The 22,772-nt window shown below is 39.3% G+C and overlaps 1 protein-coding gene and 1 long non-coding RNA gene across 3 annotated transcripts in view; one reads left to right on the top strand and one right to left on the bottom strand.

Moving 5' to 3' along the window:
* SLIT3 (slit guidance ligand 3) overlaps positions 1 to 22,772 on the bottom strand; it is a 422,071-nt gene that overhangs the window by 23,725 nt on the left and 375,574 nt on the right. For both annotated transcript variants that reach the window (XM_081184726.1, XM_081184725.1), the window contains exons 29-32: positions 19,158 to 19,251; positions 12,714 to 12,851; positions 4,118 to 4,358; positions 943 to 1,073 (exon numbers count right to left, since the gene is read on the bottom strand). In XM_081184726.1, the coding sequence (XP_081040852.1) occupies positions 943 to 1,073; positions 4,118 to 4,358; positions 12,714 to 12,851; positions 19,158 to 19,251 (604 nt within the window). The remainder of the gene's footprint in view (positions 1 to 942; positions 1,074 to 4,117; positions 4,359 to 12,713; positions 12,852 to 19,157; positions 19,252 to 22,772) is intronic.
* On the top strand, positions 15,697 to 19,149 carry LOC308581958. The gene is made up of 3 exons (XR_014005407.1): positions 15,697 to 15,782; positions 17,967 to 18,016; positions 18,297 to 19,149. It is a non-coding gene; the product is annotated as an uncharacterized lncRNA (long non-coding RNA).

The following is a 22,772-nucleotide window of genomic DNA, read 5'->3' as shown; positions in this document are numbered from 1 at the left end:
TCTTTTTGATGTTTAGTGTGCAGGGTGATAGGATTTCTTTAAAACAGAAAGATACCATATTTGGATCCTCTGGGGCACTAGAAACTCTCAGAATTAGAGAAAGGAGGTTATGTGCTGAGAACAAACAATGTGTGAACAATAGACATGAATCATTAAACATTCATACACACCCAGGAGCCCTAACTGGGTTTAATTCTACCATGCACATTACACATGCGTATCATCCACACTTTCCATGCTTATTGTGTGAAATATTTTTGCACTTGTGACAAAGACAATGGTTGTGGAAAGTAAAGATGTGCTCTTGGTATTTGATGACCATATATGTGCAGCCAGAAAAGCATTTCCCGCCTTTGCCCTTCCCAGGTCAGACTGGCAAAATTTCCCCTGCTTTCAATCCATACATGGTTTGCTTTCCTTGTGCAAGGCATCTATTGCTGTTTTGTCTGTAAGATTCTTTTTGCACTGTGTGTGTTCTCTGTGACAGTAGCAACAGCTGAACTGTGACGATGCTGGGTGCTTTATTCATTAACAGTTACCTCTGGGTAATTGGCTTTAACTCACATGAAGGGACTGGTCTAGGTGGTTCACAGTTGAAACTTCATAATTTCTTCCAGTTTCAAAATGCCTTCTGGCCCAATTGTGATTCAACTGAAGGCAAGCAGATTGTGACCTATTCTATATGTGTGGTGTCAGAATGAGGATTAGAATAGATTGTTTGGACAGATATAAACTTATAGCAGGAAGTCCATACAGTAATGAAATGTGGGTCTATAAATATACTGGTTTTATTTGGGGGTTGTTTTTTAAAAAAAATTCCCAACAGCATCTTTTCTGTTCAGCCTGATAAGGAAAATGTGAAATTGTAAGCAGAGAGAGAGAATGCAATTTTACTTTTAAAAGGAAATATTCACTTTCTAATTCTGTAGCCAGTGTACCTACCTGTATATAGTTGTGGGTGGGGCATTCAGCGTGTCATAGATAAGTCTCACGTGACCTTGATACAACTCTAAAGCCAGGGGATCGTTGTCTCCTTTGTATAATAAGATGCCATTGTCTTTATCTGTTGCTACCTTTAAATGTCAAAGTAAAAGTGATTAATGGCAATATATATATATAAAGCAAAGGCATATACATAATATTTATGAATTGTCACAACAACTATTACCTCATGTATAGTTAGTAAATACCAAAACATTTATCTCAAAGCCATTGCACTGTGCTCTTTGGTAAAGAAAATGGTTACTTTTTTTACAGTGTGGTGGCACTGGTTGTAGCCTGCACCATTAAAAGGAAAGGTGGCAAGCAGACCAGCCAACACAACAATCCTTTATCTTCTCGCTACTGCCACCCAGTGCATATCTTGATTTTTCTCTGGCTGCTTTCAGTGAACAGCCTGTTAGCCTTTCAGATATTATCGGGCCTAACCTACTCCCTCCTCTGCAGAGAGTGATAAAGCAATTAGGCATGGCATAAATAACAGGTCCTCAGACTAATTCCGCCCCCTCCTCCCACAAATTACTATATGCTTTTACTTAAGGTTTTAGGAACCTTTAGTAAGGCAAGAAAGTTATCCATAAATAGAGATAAATGCATTCTATACCTATTCTAGACTTTTCCCCTAACCAAGTCAGTATTCAGCAATTTTGGCATCCCTCTGTTCAACTTCCGGGTCTCTTTGTGGTCTCTTCCACATTCCTCCTGTTGCAGTGCCCAACTATGCTCTTATACTTCCCAGTGTTTCAGTTCCCTCCATCTCTTCCAGCTTTGTCAACTGCAACTCTTCAAATCTCTGATTCCACAGCTTTCTAACTACCCTATTTCCATTGCCTTTCCAAACTTTTACCAATCAGGAGAGTAGCTTTCTGGTAAAGTTTTTATTTCCCCTTAATTGTCTGCTTCCTAGGCTGAACCTTAGGCCCTTGTATGCAAAATATCCTGATCAAAACATCCCCTTTTAAACTTCCTATGAGCAACTTCCCGAACAAAACATCCATTTGTGCTTTTAACTTTACTGTGAACTTTTGCCCCCCTGTGTTGGAGAGCCTTTGAAGTAAAAAACCATTTTACAACCCAAGTTTTACAACCGAAACCTAAACTCAAAATGATTGAAAGTTGCTCTTTCCTTCGCATGTACCATTTTAAGTGTGGCATCTCTAGATATTTCAGTAAGCATCTCTGTGTGCAGTGGGCATTAGGAATCAGATCACAGTTACTGTGCTTATTCTATAAAAGGAGCTTTGCTAGGACAAATGTTCACTGAAAGTTAATAAACGGGATACATACAGTTTCTGTACCACCAGAAACACAACCAGGTAAAATGTAAACTAAGAATTACTCATGTCAAACATCCCTCAGGTCAGTATTGAAGAGGGAAGCTTGTGAAAATATGAAACTTTAAATGTACATTGAAGCCAAGTACTAAATTTATTAAATTTCTATACCGCCCCTCCAAGGATCACAAAGACATAATACAGTAAACAAAAGCAATACCCGTCCCCCCAGTTAGGAAATCCTGAGTTTACTTGTTTATATAATTTATAGTTAATTCTTTCTGCTTAAGAAGCACTCATAATGGCATGCATCTTCTCTCATTTTTTTTTTTACTTTTTTTGATAACTTTTTACCCAAAATCTCACATAGCTCAAAGTGCTTGAGAAATAAAATGACAGAATGTAACACAACAAACTTCTAAAAATATTATTCAACTGCTGACTGCTTATGAAAACAGCAGCCATGAACCGAAGGCTTTAAAATAAGTAAACCACTTACAATGACTTCAGAAAATGGTGCAGTGCCCTGCCAGGACAGGGAAGTCAAGTGGTAGGCTACACCACGCCAAGTCTCCTGTCTGCATCCTTCAGTAGTAACAGCTGATATACAATGGACCATTTCAGAATTAAGATTAAACCACCATCCATGCATTCAGCAGTTGTGTAAAGTGGTTGTATGCACATACTGACGAATGCTTGTTGAATGCTTGTGTGAGTTGGGGAGGAATTCCAAATGTCATATTTAGCAGGGATTCTGCAAGGTCTCCTCTCATGTGGAGATGCTCTATGAGGCTTCTAATATGTTGTCCATGCATACAGATAACAGGGAAGCGTTTCTACTGAAAACACTTTCACTGCAGGTAGCAGTGGTAGTAGGCATGACTAGCTTCTGCAGCTTCCCCCCTGCATTATTTCAGCTTTCCCTGTATTGTGATTAGTTTAGTTCCACACAAGTTTTCAAGCATTTAGCCACTGCTCCCGAAGTTTTATCTATACGTCTTCTCCCAACTTTCTTATGTAGCTACATGCTTAAAAAAAGGCCTTTGAGGTTCTCAGAAACAAGTATTAGTTCCAATTATTTCTGCAGTAAATGTGCCAGAGTGATTTTTAAATTGGAAGACAAATGGCAATATTTGAAACTGAAATATTCACTTTTTAAAAAAAATCAAAGTATTTGCTCAGACTGGTAAGTTGAAAGTGACTTTTTATTTATTTCAGTTCTTTTTATTTGGAAGCACCCCTTAATCCTGTTTTAAGAGATGCTTCATTAAAGCTAATTTTTTACTTGTGTGGCATTAGCTACCAGATGGAGAAGCAATATTTTAACTGCAAAATAAGCTTTGAGAACACCATCTGTGAGAGATCCATGTAGTAAACAAGTCTGGCTTTTATATTATCATTCAAAATCTACTTTTGTCATAAACCTGTTTTCAACATGAAGCCCAAGATGTGGCCTATATGACTGAATGTGCCTCAGCTCCTAGATCATGGCGCATTTTGCTTTTTTATGCAAGCAAAACCAGAGAGAATGAAGAGGGGTTGAGCAACGTCAAAAAAATAAACAAAATTGTTTCTTCATTTTTTTGTTCCATCGTATTGAGTGAGGAAAGAAATTATGGCTCTCTCCCAGTACAAGATGCTTAAACTGCATCAGGAGCGTGTGAAAGCATGCAAATTAATTTAATCAGCTTTTAAAGTCATCAGGTGTTCCTTCCAATGATGGTTTAAGTGGGTATTGCTTATCACAGTAAGACTGTTTTCGCTGGTAGTGAATGTAATGTGTGTGCTGGCCTTTGTATAAGTTCTTTGCCACATTATATGGGAACAGAACTGGGTTGACTTACTTGAAGGGAGATGTTTGCTTGAGGGCGGATTTTGGCTTGTGGAAGTTCAACGTAGGAATCCTTTCCAACAAAATTGACGGTAATTAGTTTCTCACACTTCTGGCCAGCAAAACCAGCCAGGCAACGACAGACGGGTTCCTGGTGCACGACAATGCACTGCGCTCCGTTTTGGCATTCATAGTAGTCACAAGGGCTTGTCTGGAGCAGAACCATCGGCGGAGGATTTTCACAGAAAAGCCCACTTAAAAAATAAGAACGTAAGAATGTTATTCTAAACCCACCAGAAGTTTAAAGATATGAAGTTCAAATCTAAATGTGCCGTTGTCAACTCCTGCTGCTCTAGAGTGTACAAAAGTGACAAATACTGGGCCAAAACCAAAGAAACATTTCCAGCTCTTGTGTTGGTTTTTTAGGTAATCCTGTGAGTACATAATGGACTATATATATATGAGTATATATGTTCACGAAAGCACTTTATAAAACCATATGAGCAGGAAACATTACATATCAATTACCGGTACTTCAATCCTACACCCTGAGTGGAAAATCACCAGTGGTACATGGCCGATGGGGGTGGGGTGGAAATCAGGCTAGAAAACACTCATTTAAATTCATATTTAAATCAAAATGTGTGACTGAATTATTTGACTGCTAAATATGCAGATAGATATTCATGTGACATTTGGAAAGGAAAACACCACCAACCTTTCAAAACTATACCATTCACTTCATTAAGTTTTTTTAAAATGAAACAATATATCAGGCACTTGTAAAATTGCAGCAAGGTGGTTTTGAAAGCAAGGCACACCGTAGTCTCTTATAAGAGGTTTGAAAATAAATATTTGTAATCATGTTCTTTGCAATTACCAGCCTTCCATTTCTAATGAAGTTTCAACTTGTTTTTAATTTGTTATTCCTGTGTGTGTCCATTCTGTCCACATTTTGGCAAAAATAGAAACCGACTAGAATTCAAGTCTTTTCAGTGACATCTGCTCCTCTTTTCAGGAGTGGTTTTACTAATAAGAAAAATGTATTCTCTCTTAGGTCACACTTACAGCTAGTGTCTAGTTTTATTGAGCCACAGTCATGCTGCTTACAAGGTAGCTATGTGGGGCTGCTTCCTATCACTAGCAGTGAAACAGACAAGTAGTGATGTTCATGGTTGGTCCTAAATGAAAGTGAGGCACATCTAAGAAAACTGTTATGTGAGAAATAGTTTTCAGATGTCAGCCACAACGTAAGACTAGGTCAGAATGTGAAGAAGTGGTTCTAGATTACTTTTGAGCAATATTTGCATTGTTTTGTCTTTCCCTGTAGTGCCTCCAAGTATTCTCATTTTTTTTGAATCCCCCCACCCAATGCAATTTGCTTCCCCTTGTGGGATAGGGTCAATGACAAGACACTTCACTGAAAAATCACCAGGGGGAAGACGTGCGAAGAGCTACTGTGACCTTCCAACAACAGACTACTTCATTGTCTGACTCTGATCAGAATGCTGATACTGCATGCCCATGAAGACAGCTGTGCTCACCCATAGTTCTCAAATGCTGCCAGACTGGCACATTAGGCAGGCACAGAGGTGGCAAGGAGCTGTATCATTGACCCCTGGCAATGAACTGTATGAGCATCTTCCTGGGAAAAAACTGAGAAGCAAGCGAGGTTGCCTGGACAGGAGGATCATGCCTCCTCAAGACTGGACAGGCTGCATGTGCTGCTCTTAATAGGGAAGCCACTCTGAGGACCCCCTTCTGCCATCACCATCACCATCATCATCATCATTAGCAGCAGCAGCAGCAGCAGCAGCAGCAGCAGCTTTTCCTGTTGGAGATCCTAGCAGATTCCTTCTACAGGCAAAGCAGGAGCTGAAATGCTGAGCCAGGGGGTGTTCCAGGTGTTGCGGGAGGAAACCAACACCTGATAGGTGATTTCCGGACCTCCCCCTGGGCCTGCACTCCTGGTGGGGGCCAGTTTCACCAACTCTTAGGTATGCCTCTGACCAGGCAATGTGGCTAAGCTGAGACAGAGAGGAAGATTTATTTCTTTATTTTTCTGCTGGTTGTCCCAAAGTTTTTCTTTATAACAACTTTCCAAAACCAACCAAACTATTTGCATAACATAATGAGCGTATCATTAACATGAAAGTCACACCATAGCACACAGAAAATGTAAAGCAGACTATGGTGCATGCCCTCTTTCCAAAGACATTCTATAGACTTTCCAATTAAGAGGTTTATTCTGTCATTGTTGCAGAAAAGCCCCTTTGATGGATTTAGAGTAAAAGCAAGAAGCTACAAGCAAATGTACGATATTAATAAAACCCACACAGTTTAAGAACTGAAAATGTGTGTGAAGATAATACCACAACTTCTCTGAACTAAGCAAAGGAGAGCAAAAAACAAAAACAAAAAGCCCACGGCAAATCTATGCATGTTTCTCAGAACTAAGACCACACTATTTAATGGAGCTGACTCCCAGATAGCATGCATAGGGCTGCAGCTTTGCTTAATATAAATGAATAATTAAGAATTCTTTTTTTTTTAAAAAAAGACATTGAATGGAACAATACATCCTAAAATATCCAGACAATATCCAGACAAAGGTAGCAACAGAGACTGTGCACTATGTTTTGCACTGAATGTGCAGGCTTTTTCAAAGAGCATTAGCTTGAAGGGCTGGAATCCCTCAAGGGCTTCAATGGAGGATTTCCTCACAATACAAATAGCATCTTCAGAGGAAGGATTTTCCTCAGCACCAAAGCAGGAGAGGAAAGGGTTGCATTTCCCCTCTGTGCATGATGCAACCCTGGTGATCTATCTTCCAGGTAATGTTATGCATTTCAGGGGGACAGAGGACCACACATTAAATCCAAAAACTGCATTTAACCTCACAACTTGTCTGGCCCCGTGTCTCTTGTTTTTTTGAAAGTTGAGTCAGAGAAGGAAAGATAGATGGAACTGTGTCTAATGTACCTTCTCATCTAGCAATTTCTTATTGTGAAAAATGACAGTTGACTCCAGTGGCGTAGCATGGGGGGTGCAGGGGGGGCCGGCCGCACCGGGCGCAACATCTGGGGGTTAGGGTTAGGGGGCGCAAATCCACGGGTTAGGGGGCGCAAATCCACGGGTTAGGGGGCGCAAATTACTTCCCTTGCCCCGGGTGCTGACAACCCACGCTACGCCACTGGTTGACTCTCCTCGGCTTAAAGTGATGTGAAGGAGCAGCTGGGCTTTTAAAACTTACATGCAAAGATATTGCTTTCTTGTTGCTTAAGTCACATTCTAGTATATATGAATCAGTAGCAAGCACAGGTTTTGCCAATCTTTCTTGACTGCAACTCTATAAAACTATGAAATAGCTTATTAGCGTGAGCGCTTCTGAAATAAATAATATGGCCACTTTCTCCCAGATATTGACTCTGTGTTATTTTTTCCCTTAACTTTTGTATGAACTCTCTTTAGAATTCATGAACCCCTGGTAAGTAGAGTCTGACTTATTAAACCTTCCCTTTAGCAGTCCACCTATTTTTCTGATAGATGTCACTATGGAGGGGAAACATACATTACAACTGCTGAGCTTTGTATAATGCATGTTGTTTTATTTCTTTGTTACATAGCTATTTCAGAAGTTCTCCCGCTGTGACATTTTGCAGCAAGGAGTTTCTGCAGAAATCCTTTAAGTAAGCAGGGATCATACCAAACTGTACAACCTAAGTCTGCAACCACAGGCAGTTCATTCAAGTTGGAACCAGATGTCAGGTTCACAAAAGTGCCCTGAAAAAGAATTGTGACATTGGCAACAGCTGCAACAGCCTCAAAGCCCGTCTACAAGGGTGGTGAGACTGCAGTTTCACAGCATCTTCACGTTGTTATGATGCCACTAAGTCTTCAGCAAACTGCAGTCTGTTAGCTTTTTTTAAAAAAAAACTTTGTTTGGGCTACTTCATCAAAATTTAGGCCACAGTCCTAAACACACTTACTTGGGAGTGGGCCACGTTGAAATTAGCAAAATCAAAAATATACTCATGCCGACTGACATCCAACAGTGTTTCCTGGGGGAACAGTCTTAATAAATTCATAGATATATTTCATATGTAGGTTTACAAATAACATGTATAATGAGGTCAGGATGAATTTTTGTGGCGTGTAAAAAATGAGCAGAAAAGGTTGCTCAAAACCTTCCTGTATCATGATGATGATGATATATCACCCTTATCCAAAGATCACAGGGTGGTTTAAAGCAAAAAACCAGAGAGTACACAAGATAATAACAAAAATAAATAAATAACACACCCCAACACATGAAGCTAGGTCAAACTTGCCCAGGCTTGCGCCCCAGGGAGGTCACTTCAGTGCTGCTAACCTATCAGTTTGACTTCACTGCTGGAGGCACAATCCATTGTCTTTCAAGACAGGTGGATGCCAACAACATCATCATTCTGGGCTGTGAGTGCCTGTATGCTCCTCATGCCATGTTATGTCCACACCAGTGGGTGCTACAAAGCTACAAATCACATAGACTGTTATTTGAAGAAGTAATTGAGTCAAAATATAATCAATAAGGGTTTATGTATGATTGCCCACTGCTACCCATGAAATGTCAAAACGATTGGATTGGATGTATACGGTATATTGGAAGTTTTATGGAGAGAAATATGGTGAAAGAATTGGAAAGGGTTCTCCCTTTATTTATTTTTAAAATTAGGGTCACAGGGGTATACTGCTAAAACACTCCATTTAAACAACATTTTGCTTTAAAAAAAAATAGATTGGAAGTGTTGAACTGAGGTTGTGTGGGTTATGTGGGTGCACCAGCAAATATGTCAAGTGTATTCCAACAGTGTATCCTCACAGCTCCAACTTCACCACTACTCTACCATACCCTATTCTGATAAGTGGCAACAAAGCTGCTGTTGGAAGGGCAGGACTCTGGCATCTTTCCACTGCATTGTAGTTACACTTTCATTAAGCTAGTATTTCACAAACATTAAAAAGACCCCAACCCCAACCCCCCTTTAGATGGGAAAGTGTTTAGTTTGTTTAAACTTGCTTAAACAAAATTAACAGGGCAATAAAATGGTGCTCACCACAAAGGTTATAGCAAATGTGTGTTGAGCTGTGATACATCCCCCTGCCTGATATGCCACTGCCCATGTCAAAATTGAATCTCTTAATACTGATACTTACTCATCCTTCTCAAAAAAAAGTGAAACTGTCTGTTTCAAATAGATGAGGACATCAGTGTGCGTGAATCATGAATGGTGATTTCACACAAAATGCCTAGCTGGAAGTAGCCTGGTACATACATGACAAGATCATTCAGTGTTTTAGCTAAGTTGGCTGCAGTTTATTACATTCATCCTAATTTCCATTCCCATAGGCCACCATAAGCAATCCTTCTTTTTCATTGGCACTTAAGACTTTCAAATAACTACACAGCTAATGCCCAAGGCATGTACCACTGCTCTCTTTTGTAAATGAATTGAAATTGATTTTACATGCACGCACATCAGAGAACTCAACTTTGTGGTGCTCACAGTGTTTGCCATTGCTGTCTTTAAAATAATAAAAAAGGGATTCCAAATCCCCAGCAGAGCAGCCTGCCAGGAAAATACAGAAGGCAAAGTTCGTGTAAAGAATAATAAGTAGAAGTATTTTGTTACCAGAATTTTAAACTTCATTTTAAACTCCCATGCCTAAAGTGTAAAGAGTTCACTACAGAAGAGTTCATTCTCCATTGCTCTAAATGTAAGATACAGCTCCAAAGAACAATAAACTGGTTTGTCATTATGAGAACAAGCCCTTTGGGCTGGCATTCTCCTCCACTGCTCCTCTTTCCTCCTCCGGTATGGCCATGAGGAGATGGAAAGATTTCACTTCTGATTTCAGTTAACCATAGTTTAGCATTACACCTGTGCCCTAATCTGTGATTAATCTTATGATTTGTTGAAACAAAATAATTTCATAAAATGAAAGCGGAAGTGAAAGCTTCCAAATGCCTTCTGACAGTCATGCCAAAGGAGCATTGAAGAGGAAGTATACATACAGTGTTTTATTTATAGTGTCTGCAGAAGACATTTGCTGCCGTCCCTTTCAACAATAAACTATACACGAGTGCTACCCTCCCATCTCACTTTCTCTCAGGAGAAACTGTTGTGAAGCTGTGTCACCTCCCCTTTCACAACAGGGGCGCTGTCCTTGGCTGGTGTGATAAATTTGCTTCTCCCTTCCCACTGCTGGCCCATGAGTCCACCATGGTGGCCATTGGCTCCAGGGCCTGGGCTGAGCTTTTGTGGGAGGTGACTCTGCCTCCAATTTGCTGCCCTGGGCAGTTGCCTGGTTTACCCTCTCATAAATACATCTTTGCAATGCTCATTTCATTGTCTTTTTTGTTTGGCAAGGTGAGGAACACCACAGGTGAACTAGGAGTGACAGAAAGGGATAAAAATGGGAAATGGACAACTGCAACTCTTATTATATAAGGCAAAAGCATGAGCACCTAGGACAGCATAAAATACTCAAGCTATTAAAAGTATGGTTTTATTATAATGCATCTATGTTCTTTATAAATTCCATATGAACGTCAAATGATGACGTTCTTTTACTGCTTTTGTTCCTGATGTTTTTAGAGAGTGCCACACTTCCTTTCTATTTGACTAACTTATTTATATTTTTGGAAAATTCTGGTTTTGATTGCAAGTGGCTTTGAATCTTTACCAGAAAGGCAGGATATAAATTCTGAAAACAAACATACAAAACATTTATCGTGCTGAAGTCTCTAGACTTTCACAGGCACTGTGCTCCCACTACATTGGTTCCTAAAAACAATGTCCCCCAAACCATTTTTTTTTTGGTGGCATGTTACTTTTAAGCATGGTACGTTTCGAGCAACATACTTTAAAATAATGTGCCACCAACAAATGGACACTTTTAGGAACATAGGCGATTTAGGAACTTAGACAAATCTATCCATTAGCCTTTTTCTGTACAACCGGCATAAAGTCAAAGATTTAAGGAGAGAATAGAACAGGAAGGGTGAACAAAGAAATTCATTTCCTTATCTTATCTTTCGTAAGCACTGAGCTTTTGAAAGCATGGCCTTACATCACTTTAAGAATCAATACCTGCTCTTCAGAATGCTAAAAGCAGAGTAATGCAACAGAAGTACATGGTAAGAACAAAAGGAAAGAAGCAATGAAATTGGGAAAACAGTAAATTGCTGTAGGTTCAATGACCAGAGAAAAGGTTCACAAATGCTCCTGCATTTCTATTTTATCATAGCTCTTTTTTTCCAGGTGTGACTGCTCTCTTGCTGCGAATGTGTTCTCAAATACAGAAAATATTTGACTGGAAGGAAGCAATATCTAACCCTCCAGGCAATGATTACTGAACTCATTTGGTGAAGTGTCCTTATCTTTGACATACAGTGAAATTTTCAGAAGAGTGGCCTATTGACAGCTGACAGAACTAAACTTGGAAATTGTCAAGACAGAGCTACAGAAATCCTGTACACCAAATGCAAAGCAGTTTTATGACAATCAGAATCCGAACACTTAGTGTGATGATGGTAGGAATTCTATGTAACATAAAGCGTAACTTGAACATTCCCAATCAGCCTCTGGGCGTGTTGTTGCCTTACATTTCTTGTGAATGTAGTTTAATGGTGGAGCAACAGAACGTGCTTCCTTCACAACTTTCTGCTTAATACACAGTGGTCTCTGATGGGGATAGAAATGTTGGGGAGAAGCCTTCTGCACATGACTCTTTGTACATTCAAAATGAATGGCTAAACTGGGCTGTACACTGCACGATTAGCAGGCCCTTAACCTGCTACTGCTTTGAACAGTTTTTAAAATTAACATTGAGGGGGATTTTACAAAAAAACAAAGCACCAAACAAATGTTTAAATCAGACAGGCATGCAAGATGCTGGGATAGGAGGGTAGAGAACCTGCCTGAAGTAAAGATGCAGGGTGAATTATTGATAAAGCTGCATTTCCATGCGGTGTATCAACCAAGTCATTTAGAGCAGATCCTTTGAAATTAATGTCATGACTAACTTAGGTCCATTAATTTCAATGGGTCTACTCTGAGTGAACCTTAATTTCAAAGGATCTATGAATTTTATTACTCTAAGTTGCTTTGATACTCTTTTGAAGAAAAGTACAACAGAGTGAAGACGAAATCAAAGATAAGTTCATGGTTTAATAAACTAACCAGGGCATTTATGCATAAAAAAGTGTCTGCCCTACGAGGCCTCAGAAAACGGGAATAAATTATTATTATGCTGATATGCAATGGAAGGTCGTTCCAAATGGAAGTGCTGACACACTAAAGACCCCATTCCAACATCAGGCAGAACAAATCTCCTGATAGGATGGTATCTGCAGGAAGCTCTATCCTGCAGAACACAGTGATCAACTGGGTATGTAGGGGGCAATGACTGGAAGTAACAGCGTGCATGCCGAAAATGGCTTTGTCATACAAGTGGATTGCTAGATGTTGTGCAATTAGCTTCTGAACCATTAAAAATAGTTCCATGAGCCTGTACATTCCAATGTCAGAGTATTATCTGGAGGGAGCCCATGCCACTTTGCTTACCTGAATCCTTGAGGACAAATGCAGGTGTACCCATTGACAGCATCTACACACAATGCACCATGGCGGCATTTGTGTCCCGCACAGTCATCTTCATCAATTTCACAATGTTTTCCACTGTAGCCAGGCAAGCATTCACATCTGTAACAAGATCAATCAGTGAATTCATAAGCATAAATCAGTGTTCAATTATATCAACAAAAGTGTTTGTGATGTGAAGGTGAAAGTGCTATAGAAACCAAAGCATAAAGGCCACAGCATACCTCAATATATCTGATGAGAAATAAAGAGTGTTAGTATAGTATTTGTTTTTGCAGCCCATAATAGGAGGCTGGGTGAGTACAAATATTGACTTGAATCCTGAGAAGTGCCAATGGAAGGGGGATATCAGAAAGATGACTGTCACAACAACACCTGGCAGCCCTTAATCTCCCCAAAGCTGCTCCTGAAGGTCAGGGAACCTTCTGAAACTGGGTGGACTGTGTCACTGCAGGTTGACGGGGAATTGCATCACAGCCCACTATATCCAGGAGGGTCCTCCATATCTCAAGGGAGGCTTTTCAGGGGCTGCAGAGGAGAAAGAGGCAGAAAGGTCCGCATCCTTTCTGCCGGTGCTATTCATATTAAAGTGACAGGAATCCTTTATTTAATCCAGTAGCCATATCCAGACGTTTTCCATATAACATCACTTCCATACATCAAAACAGTCTTAGCTGTTAATACAAGCAACTTGCTTATATATAAATATATATAATTTAAAGTATGATGAGGAATCTCTGCCTGCAGGCAAAACATTGCCCGCTAGATGTTCAAACTTGAGCAGCATGGCTGATTTCACCAAACCACACCCACCTGCTCAACACCTGACATCATATGTGATGTTAATTATGGGGCAGGTAGAGATGTGCATTGGCAATGGAAAACAAGTCTTTGGCTCTACCACCCGTCAGCGGATGGAAGGTAAATCTGAAACCTGGCAGATCAGGTGTGCAAGCAAGTTTTCCATGGGGAACTTGCAGACACACCCAATGCCTACAGAAAGCTAGATTTGGCTCTACTGTCCGTCAGCTGACTTCAAAGTACCCAATCACAAGGCATCATTATGACATCAGGTGACTGACAGGTTGGCACTCCCACCTGCCCGTCAAATTTTGCTCTCTAAGGTAGATCCTAATAAGGATCTGGCCTGTGGAGCCAAAAAGATCCCCCAATTTCTATTTTAACATGACAGTAACAAAATAGTGTAAACATTCTTTGTTAAAGCCATTGTAACTAACTGAAGTTAAACCGTATTCTTTAATAAGTAACCATACATACTAACACCACTGTTTATACTAATAACCATTTAAAGCAAGTTCTTGGTCATTTAAAGCAGGTCTCTCAAATCGTGAAAACATTTAGATAAACTTCATAATTCCCTCAAGGTAGTGTATAGTGAAGCATTGTATCTTATGGAAATGACAATCACTTAATAAGCCTGCATTTGAACTGTAATTATAATGAAAAGAAGCAATAAATATTTGTTTCTCAGATCTTAATATGAAGATAAAAGAACAAGTTGATGCCATTCCACCACCTTCAGATGGCAACTCATTTCTAGAAAGCAGATTGGAGGATCCAAAGTAACAACAAACATAAGCTATTATATATTTATTACTGTTGTTAAGTTGCTTGTATTAAAGTTGTGTCAGCATTTCCATTATATACCCTATTTTCCGAGGTTTATTACTCAACCATAAAAAATGTGCTCTAGGCTGAAACTTGGCATTCAAGGTCTCAGGCCAGGGGGAGCAAATCTCTCTGGAAATCTAGGCAGTCTCTCAAAATCTTAGACACTATGCTTTGGACTGGCTTGAATGTATTTCAGCCTATAAACCACATTTCAAACCTCCCAGCTGGATGTTGCTGTACAGCTGGAAAATAATAAGCATATCATTCAAACCAGAACAAAAGAGAAACATCCATTACTTCCCCAGTTTAGCATATGTTACATATTTTGGAGATTGTACTTTCGTATACCTCTGAACTCTGGATGTCAACAGCTTATTTAATTCTAATGCTAGCCTCTTTACTTCTAGATTTCCTCCTGCACTGCAAAAAAGACTGGTGCAGAAAGCTGGAAAGAAAGGTGTATTAAGATTAAGAGGAGATATGTGGGATAAATTCATGTCACCTTACTATGTGGTTGTATTTAGTGGCCACAGGAAGTAAGGGCATAAAAGGGACAGAGACTAGACAATCTATAGATATGGAAACTGATTCATCTTATGTTTCATGGGTGTTTAAATAGTACCCAGGGGAAACAGATTTCTAGTCTTTCAGTGTATCTGGATTACTAATTTCTAAATTTGTAGTTTGCATCTGTATGTTATATAATGATACACGAAGGTAGTTTTATACACTTCCATTCCTGTAGCCCAAAGCAAGTTAAGACCCTACATATTTCAGAATCAGACTTGTTTTATATGCAGACACCGTAAGCATTTGAAGCTGTATGAATTGTGCTCACTTTAACAAGATAGGTTGTAATCAAGGTAGGGTGGTCCTGTTCGCCATTTGAAGGACCATTGGGTCAAAGTCTGGTTTAAAGATAAAGAACCACTTGAAGGAAGAGCAAGGGCTTGAAGTTGCCTCTCAACAGTTAGAACCTGGACAGCAGCAGCCTGAGAGATAACACAGGTCACAGTTTCCCCTACTATGGTGAGATGTAATATATTTCTGATTATCATAATTATTTCTAAATTTGCATCTATACATACAAATAATAAAAATCAGTATGTGCTAATTTTATGCAGATTGATGGCCTAGTCTGTTCTTCTTTTTGAATATGCCTTTTCTATGTTTAAGTAACCACTTAAACCAGAGACATGGTCTTTAAAGTGACCAGCAACAAAAGTAGTTGGTCTTCTCCTTTTTGAATGTGCAAGGAAACGCACTACTCCAGTTACAAGTTATTAATTGCTATTACAAAATATTAACTATTATTACAGAGCATGAGCACTTGCTTGATTTGATCAACAGGGAAGCATAAGGCTGGCTCAGATATTAGCTCTTCTACTCCCCTCATTGCAGGTAAGTTGTTACTGGAAGATCTCTCATTTAGTTAATCACAGCTTATTTGTGGGACGTGGGTGGCACTGTGGCACAGAGCCTAGGGCTTGCCGATCAGAAGGTTGGCAGTTTGAATCCCTGTGACAGGGTGAGCTCCCGTTGCTCAGTCCCTGCTCCTTCCAAACCTAGCAGTTCAAAAGCACTTCAAAGTGCAAGTAGATAAATAGGTACCGCTCTGGCAGGAAGGTAAACGGCGTTTCCATGCACTGCTCTGGTTCGCCAGAAGCGGCTTAGTCATGCTGGCCACATGACCCAGAAGCTGTACGCCAGCTCCCTTGGCCAGTAAAGCGAGATGAGTGCCGCAACCCCAGAGTCGGCCACAACTGGATCTAATGGTCAGGGGTCCCTATACCCTTTACCCAAAGTGAGACCAGTGGCAGACTTGGAGCACTCAAATTTCGGTGGCACCCTGTGTGATGCCAAAATTCAGTGCCCCTGCCTCTTACACTCTGTTCTACAGCATTGTTGTGGTACCCCCTGTCGGGTGTGGCCAAACCTTTGCACTATCCTAAAACCGCGTCTGGTGAGAGGGGCAGGGGAGAGGCATAGAGGAAGAGAAGAAGGAACATGACACTCAACGACTAAATCAATCGCTCCCTTAGGTAGAATGCCAGCAGCCAGGTAACATTAGAACAGGCGCAAAAGCTCTGATTTAATTCCAAAAATTCTAAATTGGCACAGTTGGATCTATTTTACAACCAAGTAGCTGCAGAAGAACAGCAACTGGGAACGGCTTTTAATATAACCGAAGGATAAATGAAATGTTTTAGCTTTCAAATCCTGGACCTTGAGAGCTGGCATCTTCCTTATTCCCTACACTTCTGAGGTATCTGACTAGAGGAGAAAATTACAGGAATTTTAGGTCAACCAAACCATATCTTCTACCACCTCTATTGCTGTTTTATTTCCCGTAATTTCAATTTTTTAAATTTTAATGTTATTGCAAGTCACCTTGGAATTTTTAAACTGGAAATGTGGCTTATAATTTTAAATAATGAAAGAATAAATAAAAATGAAATGAATACCTAGGGAACATGTGTTAAAAAATCAGGTAACCTATAGGTTTTCAACAGCATGCAATTCTCCCTCTGCATTTTCTGAACTCAGCAGCCTTTGTGAAGGTGCTACCTGGAACTATTTGGTGGAACACTAAAACCTTCTGCTAAATCCTCCCTAAGGACCTGCCTTTTCAGCATGTCTGAGAGCACTTATCATTATTCACCATTTTCCTATGAATAGTGTATCTCTTTTCTCTTTCTTTTGGCTTACCTCACAATCTAATGATTTCATGCTCTTTTGACAAGTTGTACACCATCAGCTCTCCATTATAATCTCCATCCACAGCCTATATACCTGATCCTGCACTCATTCACATCACATAAACATCTACAAAACATTAGAAATCAGGAACAATTGTCTGAAGGCACTAATTCAGAATTCTATTGCCGTTCAGAACAACAATTCTGTAATTAATCATCTCTGGAACAGAAAAAAAGCAAGTTGGAGATCTGGGACTATTCTTTCTCAAAAATGTAGCAAATATATAGCAAAACAGCTCAGCAATGCTTCAGGCACACTGGCATGCAAACGGTATCCATCATAAGATGCTATGGGAGGAAATAGCAGCATTTAATCCTGTTGCTTTATCGATCCCTCTTGTCCTAGTATAAAGTGATGTAATAATGAACGATGTGCAGGTCCCTATTCAAAGCTGCTATGGATCACTTTTATGATGTGTATTGGCTATCACAGTAATGATAGAACCACCACTTTTATTGGAAGAGCTGTATTAAATCAGTGCTTTATTCTGTCAGGTAGTAATTCCAAGCTCCAGAATAATAAAAATTATTTATAACAATACTCTAATACGTACATTCTGGGCAATTGGAACAACAGGTTTATTTCTGTGAGAGATGAATTCAGTTAGTTAACTGTATATACTGCTCTGGACATTTTTGCGGAGAATGACACAGAAATTCTTAAAATAAAAATGAACAAATTGCAATTAATTATGTAGAGGGGGCAATTATATATATTTAAATGCCCCCTTTCAATAATCACAGCCATGGAGGCCAAAATACTAAAAGTGATCCAAAATATGTTAGTGCAGCAAAATACTTCAAATTATTGCTTTCACTTTCCTAGGTGCTGATTTCCCCCACCTTGTATTACTGCATTTGTTTTGTTACTGCTGAGTAAGTATTCCCCTCCCCCAAGTAACTACTAATTACAGTAGAAACAAATTACCAGATTTCCTTTATCTCCATAAATGGTGACATCATGCTATGCAGGGATAATTGAAACGGTAATATTTAACTTACCATTCTTTCTTCGCTTTGAAGAGGATTATAGTTCAAGATTCTCTGTTAAGTGCTACTGTGGAATTCCAAAGCTAGTTTTTGTGGACCTCGCTTTAGAGTTGTGCCTTTATTTTTGGAAATTTATTTCCATCTCTCCAACTATATTTCAATCTAGATTACCTTCAGTTTGCCTTTGATTCGATGCCTGCTATGCTCAAATGCATCTTGTTCCAAAACTAAGAATACTGAATTTGCTATTTCCCCAGCCACCATTGTTCTCCAACAGCAGTGAGTACATGGCATGGTAGGTTATGCATGCTGCCCTCTAATGCTCAAAGACAGGAAACACAGATCTTTGTCTGTTACTTGCTCTCCTCCTCCTCCTCCTCTGGATCCATTTCTTGTCTTGACTCAGAGCAGGAATGTGTGTGCACTCCCAATTCTTCTACTCCTCCTCAGGTTTGTATAGCTTGTCATAAAATGGACTGGTCAAAAGGAGGAGGGAAACAAGGAATGGACAAACATATGTGTTATCTGACTTCTGAAACAAGATGGGAGGCATTACCCACCACACCATGTGTTTAACACCTCTGAGAAACACCTTTCAGGTGAGAACAGTTCCATTTCCTGATGCTGTTCTTCAGATGCATTCTGTCCGGAGAAAACAAACAAGAGTGCTCTGACACAGAGCTTGAAAGTGCTGACTGGGCGTGGAAAATGTGGACAAAAGTTAAGTGTGAATAAGTCCAGAGACTGAGAGATTCGGTGGCTACAATGATATAAAAGGCAACATTGGCAGCACCAAGAGTGGTGAGATGAAAATGACTGTAAAGGGGATTCCGTGTCAAATTAAAGTGTCAGATTGGAAAAAGCAGGATCAAAGAGCAGACTCCTCTTTTCACTTCATCCTCAAATGTGGAATTCCATAGGCATTTCTCGAAAACAACACTCAAGGGAATTTTGTTAATTAGGATACATGCTCCCCCATGTAGTTTACAATGGCCCATTCTGAAACTATCAATATGTGTTTGCTTACCTGTATTCTTTGTCAAAAGAGATACATTTGGAGTCATGTTTGCAAGGATTTAGCTCTGGGACACAGTGGTTGATCACCTCATCACATAGCTCCCCTGGGGTGGAAACAAATTAAGAGGGCTTTAAAAACAACTCTGATGTGAGACATTGGTTGATTTTCTTGAACTATCATGGAAAAAAGGTTTAGGGACAAATGGCCATTGAAGAATAACAGATTAATGCAAATGTCTGATGGTGTGCGGACTAAAGAAAAGTGAACCCACAAACTGTTGAACAAGCTGAATCTTGAGGCACTGATCAAGGGCTTATCCACACTTACTGTTCCTCTGTGCTTTCAAGGCGCAGTTCGCTCTCTAAAGCTCTATGTCAGAGTGATCTTTTCTTCTTCTTCAATGCTTTCCTTGTGAAAACCCAATCTTTATCGCTGAATTGGAGCAAACAGCAATTTGGGGTTTCGGTGGATTGGGTTTGCTCCAATGCAGCAGTAAAGAGTGGGTTTTTGTGGGGGGGGGGGGAAGCTGGGGCAAAACAATAAGCTGTCAAACATGAACCTGGAAAGTCCAGACATGCATGGAAGTCAGAGCAACGGTAAGCATGGATGAGCCTTTATTGTGGCCCAAGCCTTTCTGGACAAGATGAAGAGGCATCTGATGAAGTGTTATCAGGCTACAATAAACCTGTTTGCCCAAGGTGCCACAAAAGTAAGTTGTTTTTGTTGCAACACACTGCCACAGCTGCCCTCGGGATTTGGAGCTTACACCACTACCTTACACCAATAATTATATCCATTTCAGTGAACAGGTTTTACAACAGGATAGAGAGTAATATCACATACACTGTTCCTTGCTTTGGCACAACATTAAGCTTTAACTGGTACTTGACCACATGACAAGGTCCCTGGATCCAGCAGCAAAGAGAACTAGTGACTCATTTATTAACATGTGGAGTAACATTATTGCTGCAAAAATGTTTTGAACAAAGCACTAACTTTCATTTAGAGCCAATGTTTTATTTTTCCTGCAAGAATATTGTAAGTTTATTTAAAATGGTATAAATAGTCTATTTTGTAATGCTAAACAGATTGAAGACTCCGTATGATTAATAAACATCTACTAAAAGAGCACAGAACCTCTTGAACCCAAAGAATATGCTGTCTTCTAGGTAATATGGCCTCAAGGGCAAGTAATAGTTCAGCTGGTTTTCGTTATTACCTGTTCAGTCTAAGGTCTAGTTTTGTATTTTTAACTTCTAATAATGAACAGATCCACAATGTTCATATCCAGCCCTATTTGGTTGCACTTCTGTAACTTAGACTTGAGATATTGCCCATGGAGGACGCAAAACCCTTTTTGTATATGTAATATCTGGTTTATTAAACCCTTATAACATATTTGTTCCAGAAGTCTACTGAGCAGTTTGAGCCACAATGTAAAATTACACAGATAAGTCCTATATATGTAGATAGCCCAACATGCATTTCAAACACATAACTGTCTCTAAATCGCCACAACAAAAGCTTCCACTGGCAAAAATGAAGCTGTAAATATGCAAACAGATCAGAGTCAATTCCATATTTTGCTATATATTCAGCTTAATGACAAAACTCATTACCGGAGGGAAAAACCAAACAATAACATCCTACAATATTACTAGTACTTATGGCTAAAGCACTGTACACTCACAAACCTGTGCTAAATGTCTGCTGTAAATGATGCCAAAAGGAATTGAACAAAGTCAGAACCACATGGGGTTCCCCTAACTATAAATAATTTATGGCACTCACCTTGCTTGAAGGGAGGGGAGCAGTGTTAACTCAAGTCAGATTCAGGGGAATGACCAAATGAGTATTCAAAAAGTATATGGTTGCGTATAGTTACAGCACAACTCAACCACTTTCATAACTTGCTGCTGTTCCCAGCAGACACTCCAAAGTGCTAGGCCTATTGCGTATCAACCTGGGATTTTCTTACAAAAGAGGGGAAATCAGTTTGGGGTATACTGGAACAGTTATAAATCCAGCTGACACCTGTTCAGTTCTGCAGAGAATGCCAAACCAGAGAGTTTTCTTTTCTAAATCAGGATAGTGCATATTATCTTGTGTATAGCACCTAGTTATGTTGGATGCTTCGGTAATAATAATTATTTATATTGTCTGAGCACATGGGGGGGGGACCACAAAGCATGAATTTATGCTGGCATTGCAGATTTGTTATAATGGAACTGCATTCAAATACTAAAACAAATGTTTGGAGACTGGGGAATCCAGGCAATTTTCAGAGCATCACAGCTACAAAGTGGTAGAACCATTTTACCAAGAATTGGCACCTGTCAATAATGGCCCAGGCCTTTTAATAGTTTTAAGGATCTCACAACTGATTATGGAACTGAGAACTTTGCTAAAGCTGAAATTGAATTTTTCTAGTATCAATGAGTTGTAGTAAATATCTTATATTTTGTCTGTTGGCCAAACATATGAAGCTTAATTTTATTCAACAAGTCATCCTTCACTAACAGACAGAACTACTGCCTGAACTACTGGGCCATGACCAATCTCTCCTACATTTGAAATTTTCATTTAAAGAATAAAGAGGCAGGTTCAAATAAATAATTAAATTATATGCCATCATTTTTATCCACTGATATCATTTATTCCCTGAGCCCAGGCTGGAAATCACTATAATAAATTCAAGTGTAATTAAGAACACAATTCTATACCCATTGATTCAATGAAGCTTCCTTCCAAGTAGGTAGAAGATTGTAGTCTCAATGTCATATTTAGTAGCCAACTAATACACTTTTAGAAAAATGACTTTTAGCAAATTGAAGCAGTGCTACATACTCCTCAAATTTGTCAAGCCCAAAAGTAATTTCTGAAAGAAAATCTTAAGAATTTTGTATTTTCCCAGACCATATGTCATCCCTATGCCTCTACAAGAAAGCTTCTTCCTGAGATATAAAAAATATGAGCTACCATCTAGTTCCTTGCTCTGCCGAACTACAAGACCTAAATCTGCCATTTTAATTATGCAATAAGCAAGAAATCTAACCTTACTTCTATCATTTCCACAGTAACTGAGCTGCTTACCACATCGTCTCCAATGTGCTTATCCACATGGAACTGTGGGGTAATTTTGGCACATGAATATTAAACCTACAGATTCACAGCATGAAGCTTAATTCTTGTTCCTGAATCACTTCTCAATGACATCACATTTCCTCATCTCAACTTTTGCATGTAAACTAAAACATATAAGCTAGGATTTTTTAATTTATTATTATCACCTCTATTTTTTCATCATTATATTTTATTTGTAAAGCTTTGAAAATTACAAAATACTGTGTAATACATTTTTAAAAACAGAATTCTCTGCCTCTGGGCTCATTCTTTGCCTCATGTGTCATAAAAGTTTTTTTAATTGCATTGCTTGAAATAAAAAGTATCTTTTTCAGTACCATACCAAACTGAACAAGAAACCTAAAATGTAATTTACTTGACATACAAAATTATATTTTGGCATGTGCTAGCATCCCCTAATGAACTAATATTTTCATATTTTGCATTTTTTAATGCAACAACAACCACTCTTCACCCTAATGTTCCAGAGCAGGTTACAAC

This window comes from Podarcis bocagei, assembly GCF_964188305.1.
Source record: "Podarcis bocagei genome assembly, chromosome: 2".
NCBI classification, from domain to species: domain Eukaryota; kingdom Metazoa; phylum Chordata; class Lepidosauria; order Squamata; family Lacertidae; genus Podarcis; species Podarcis bocagei.
This window is presented reverse-complemented; position numbering and strand designations above follow the sequence as displayed.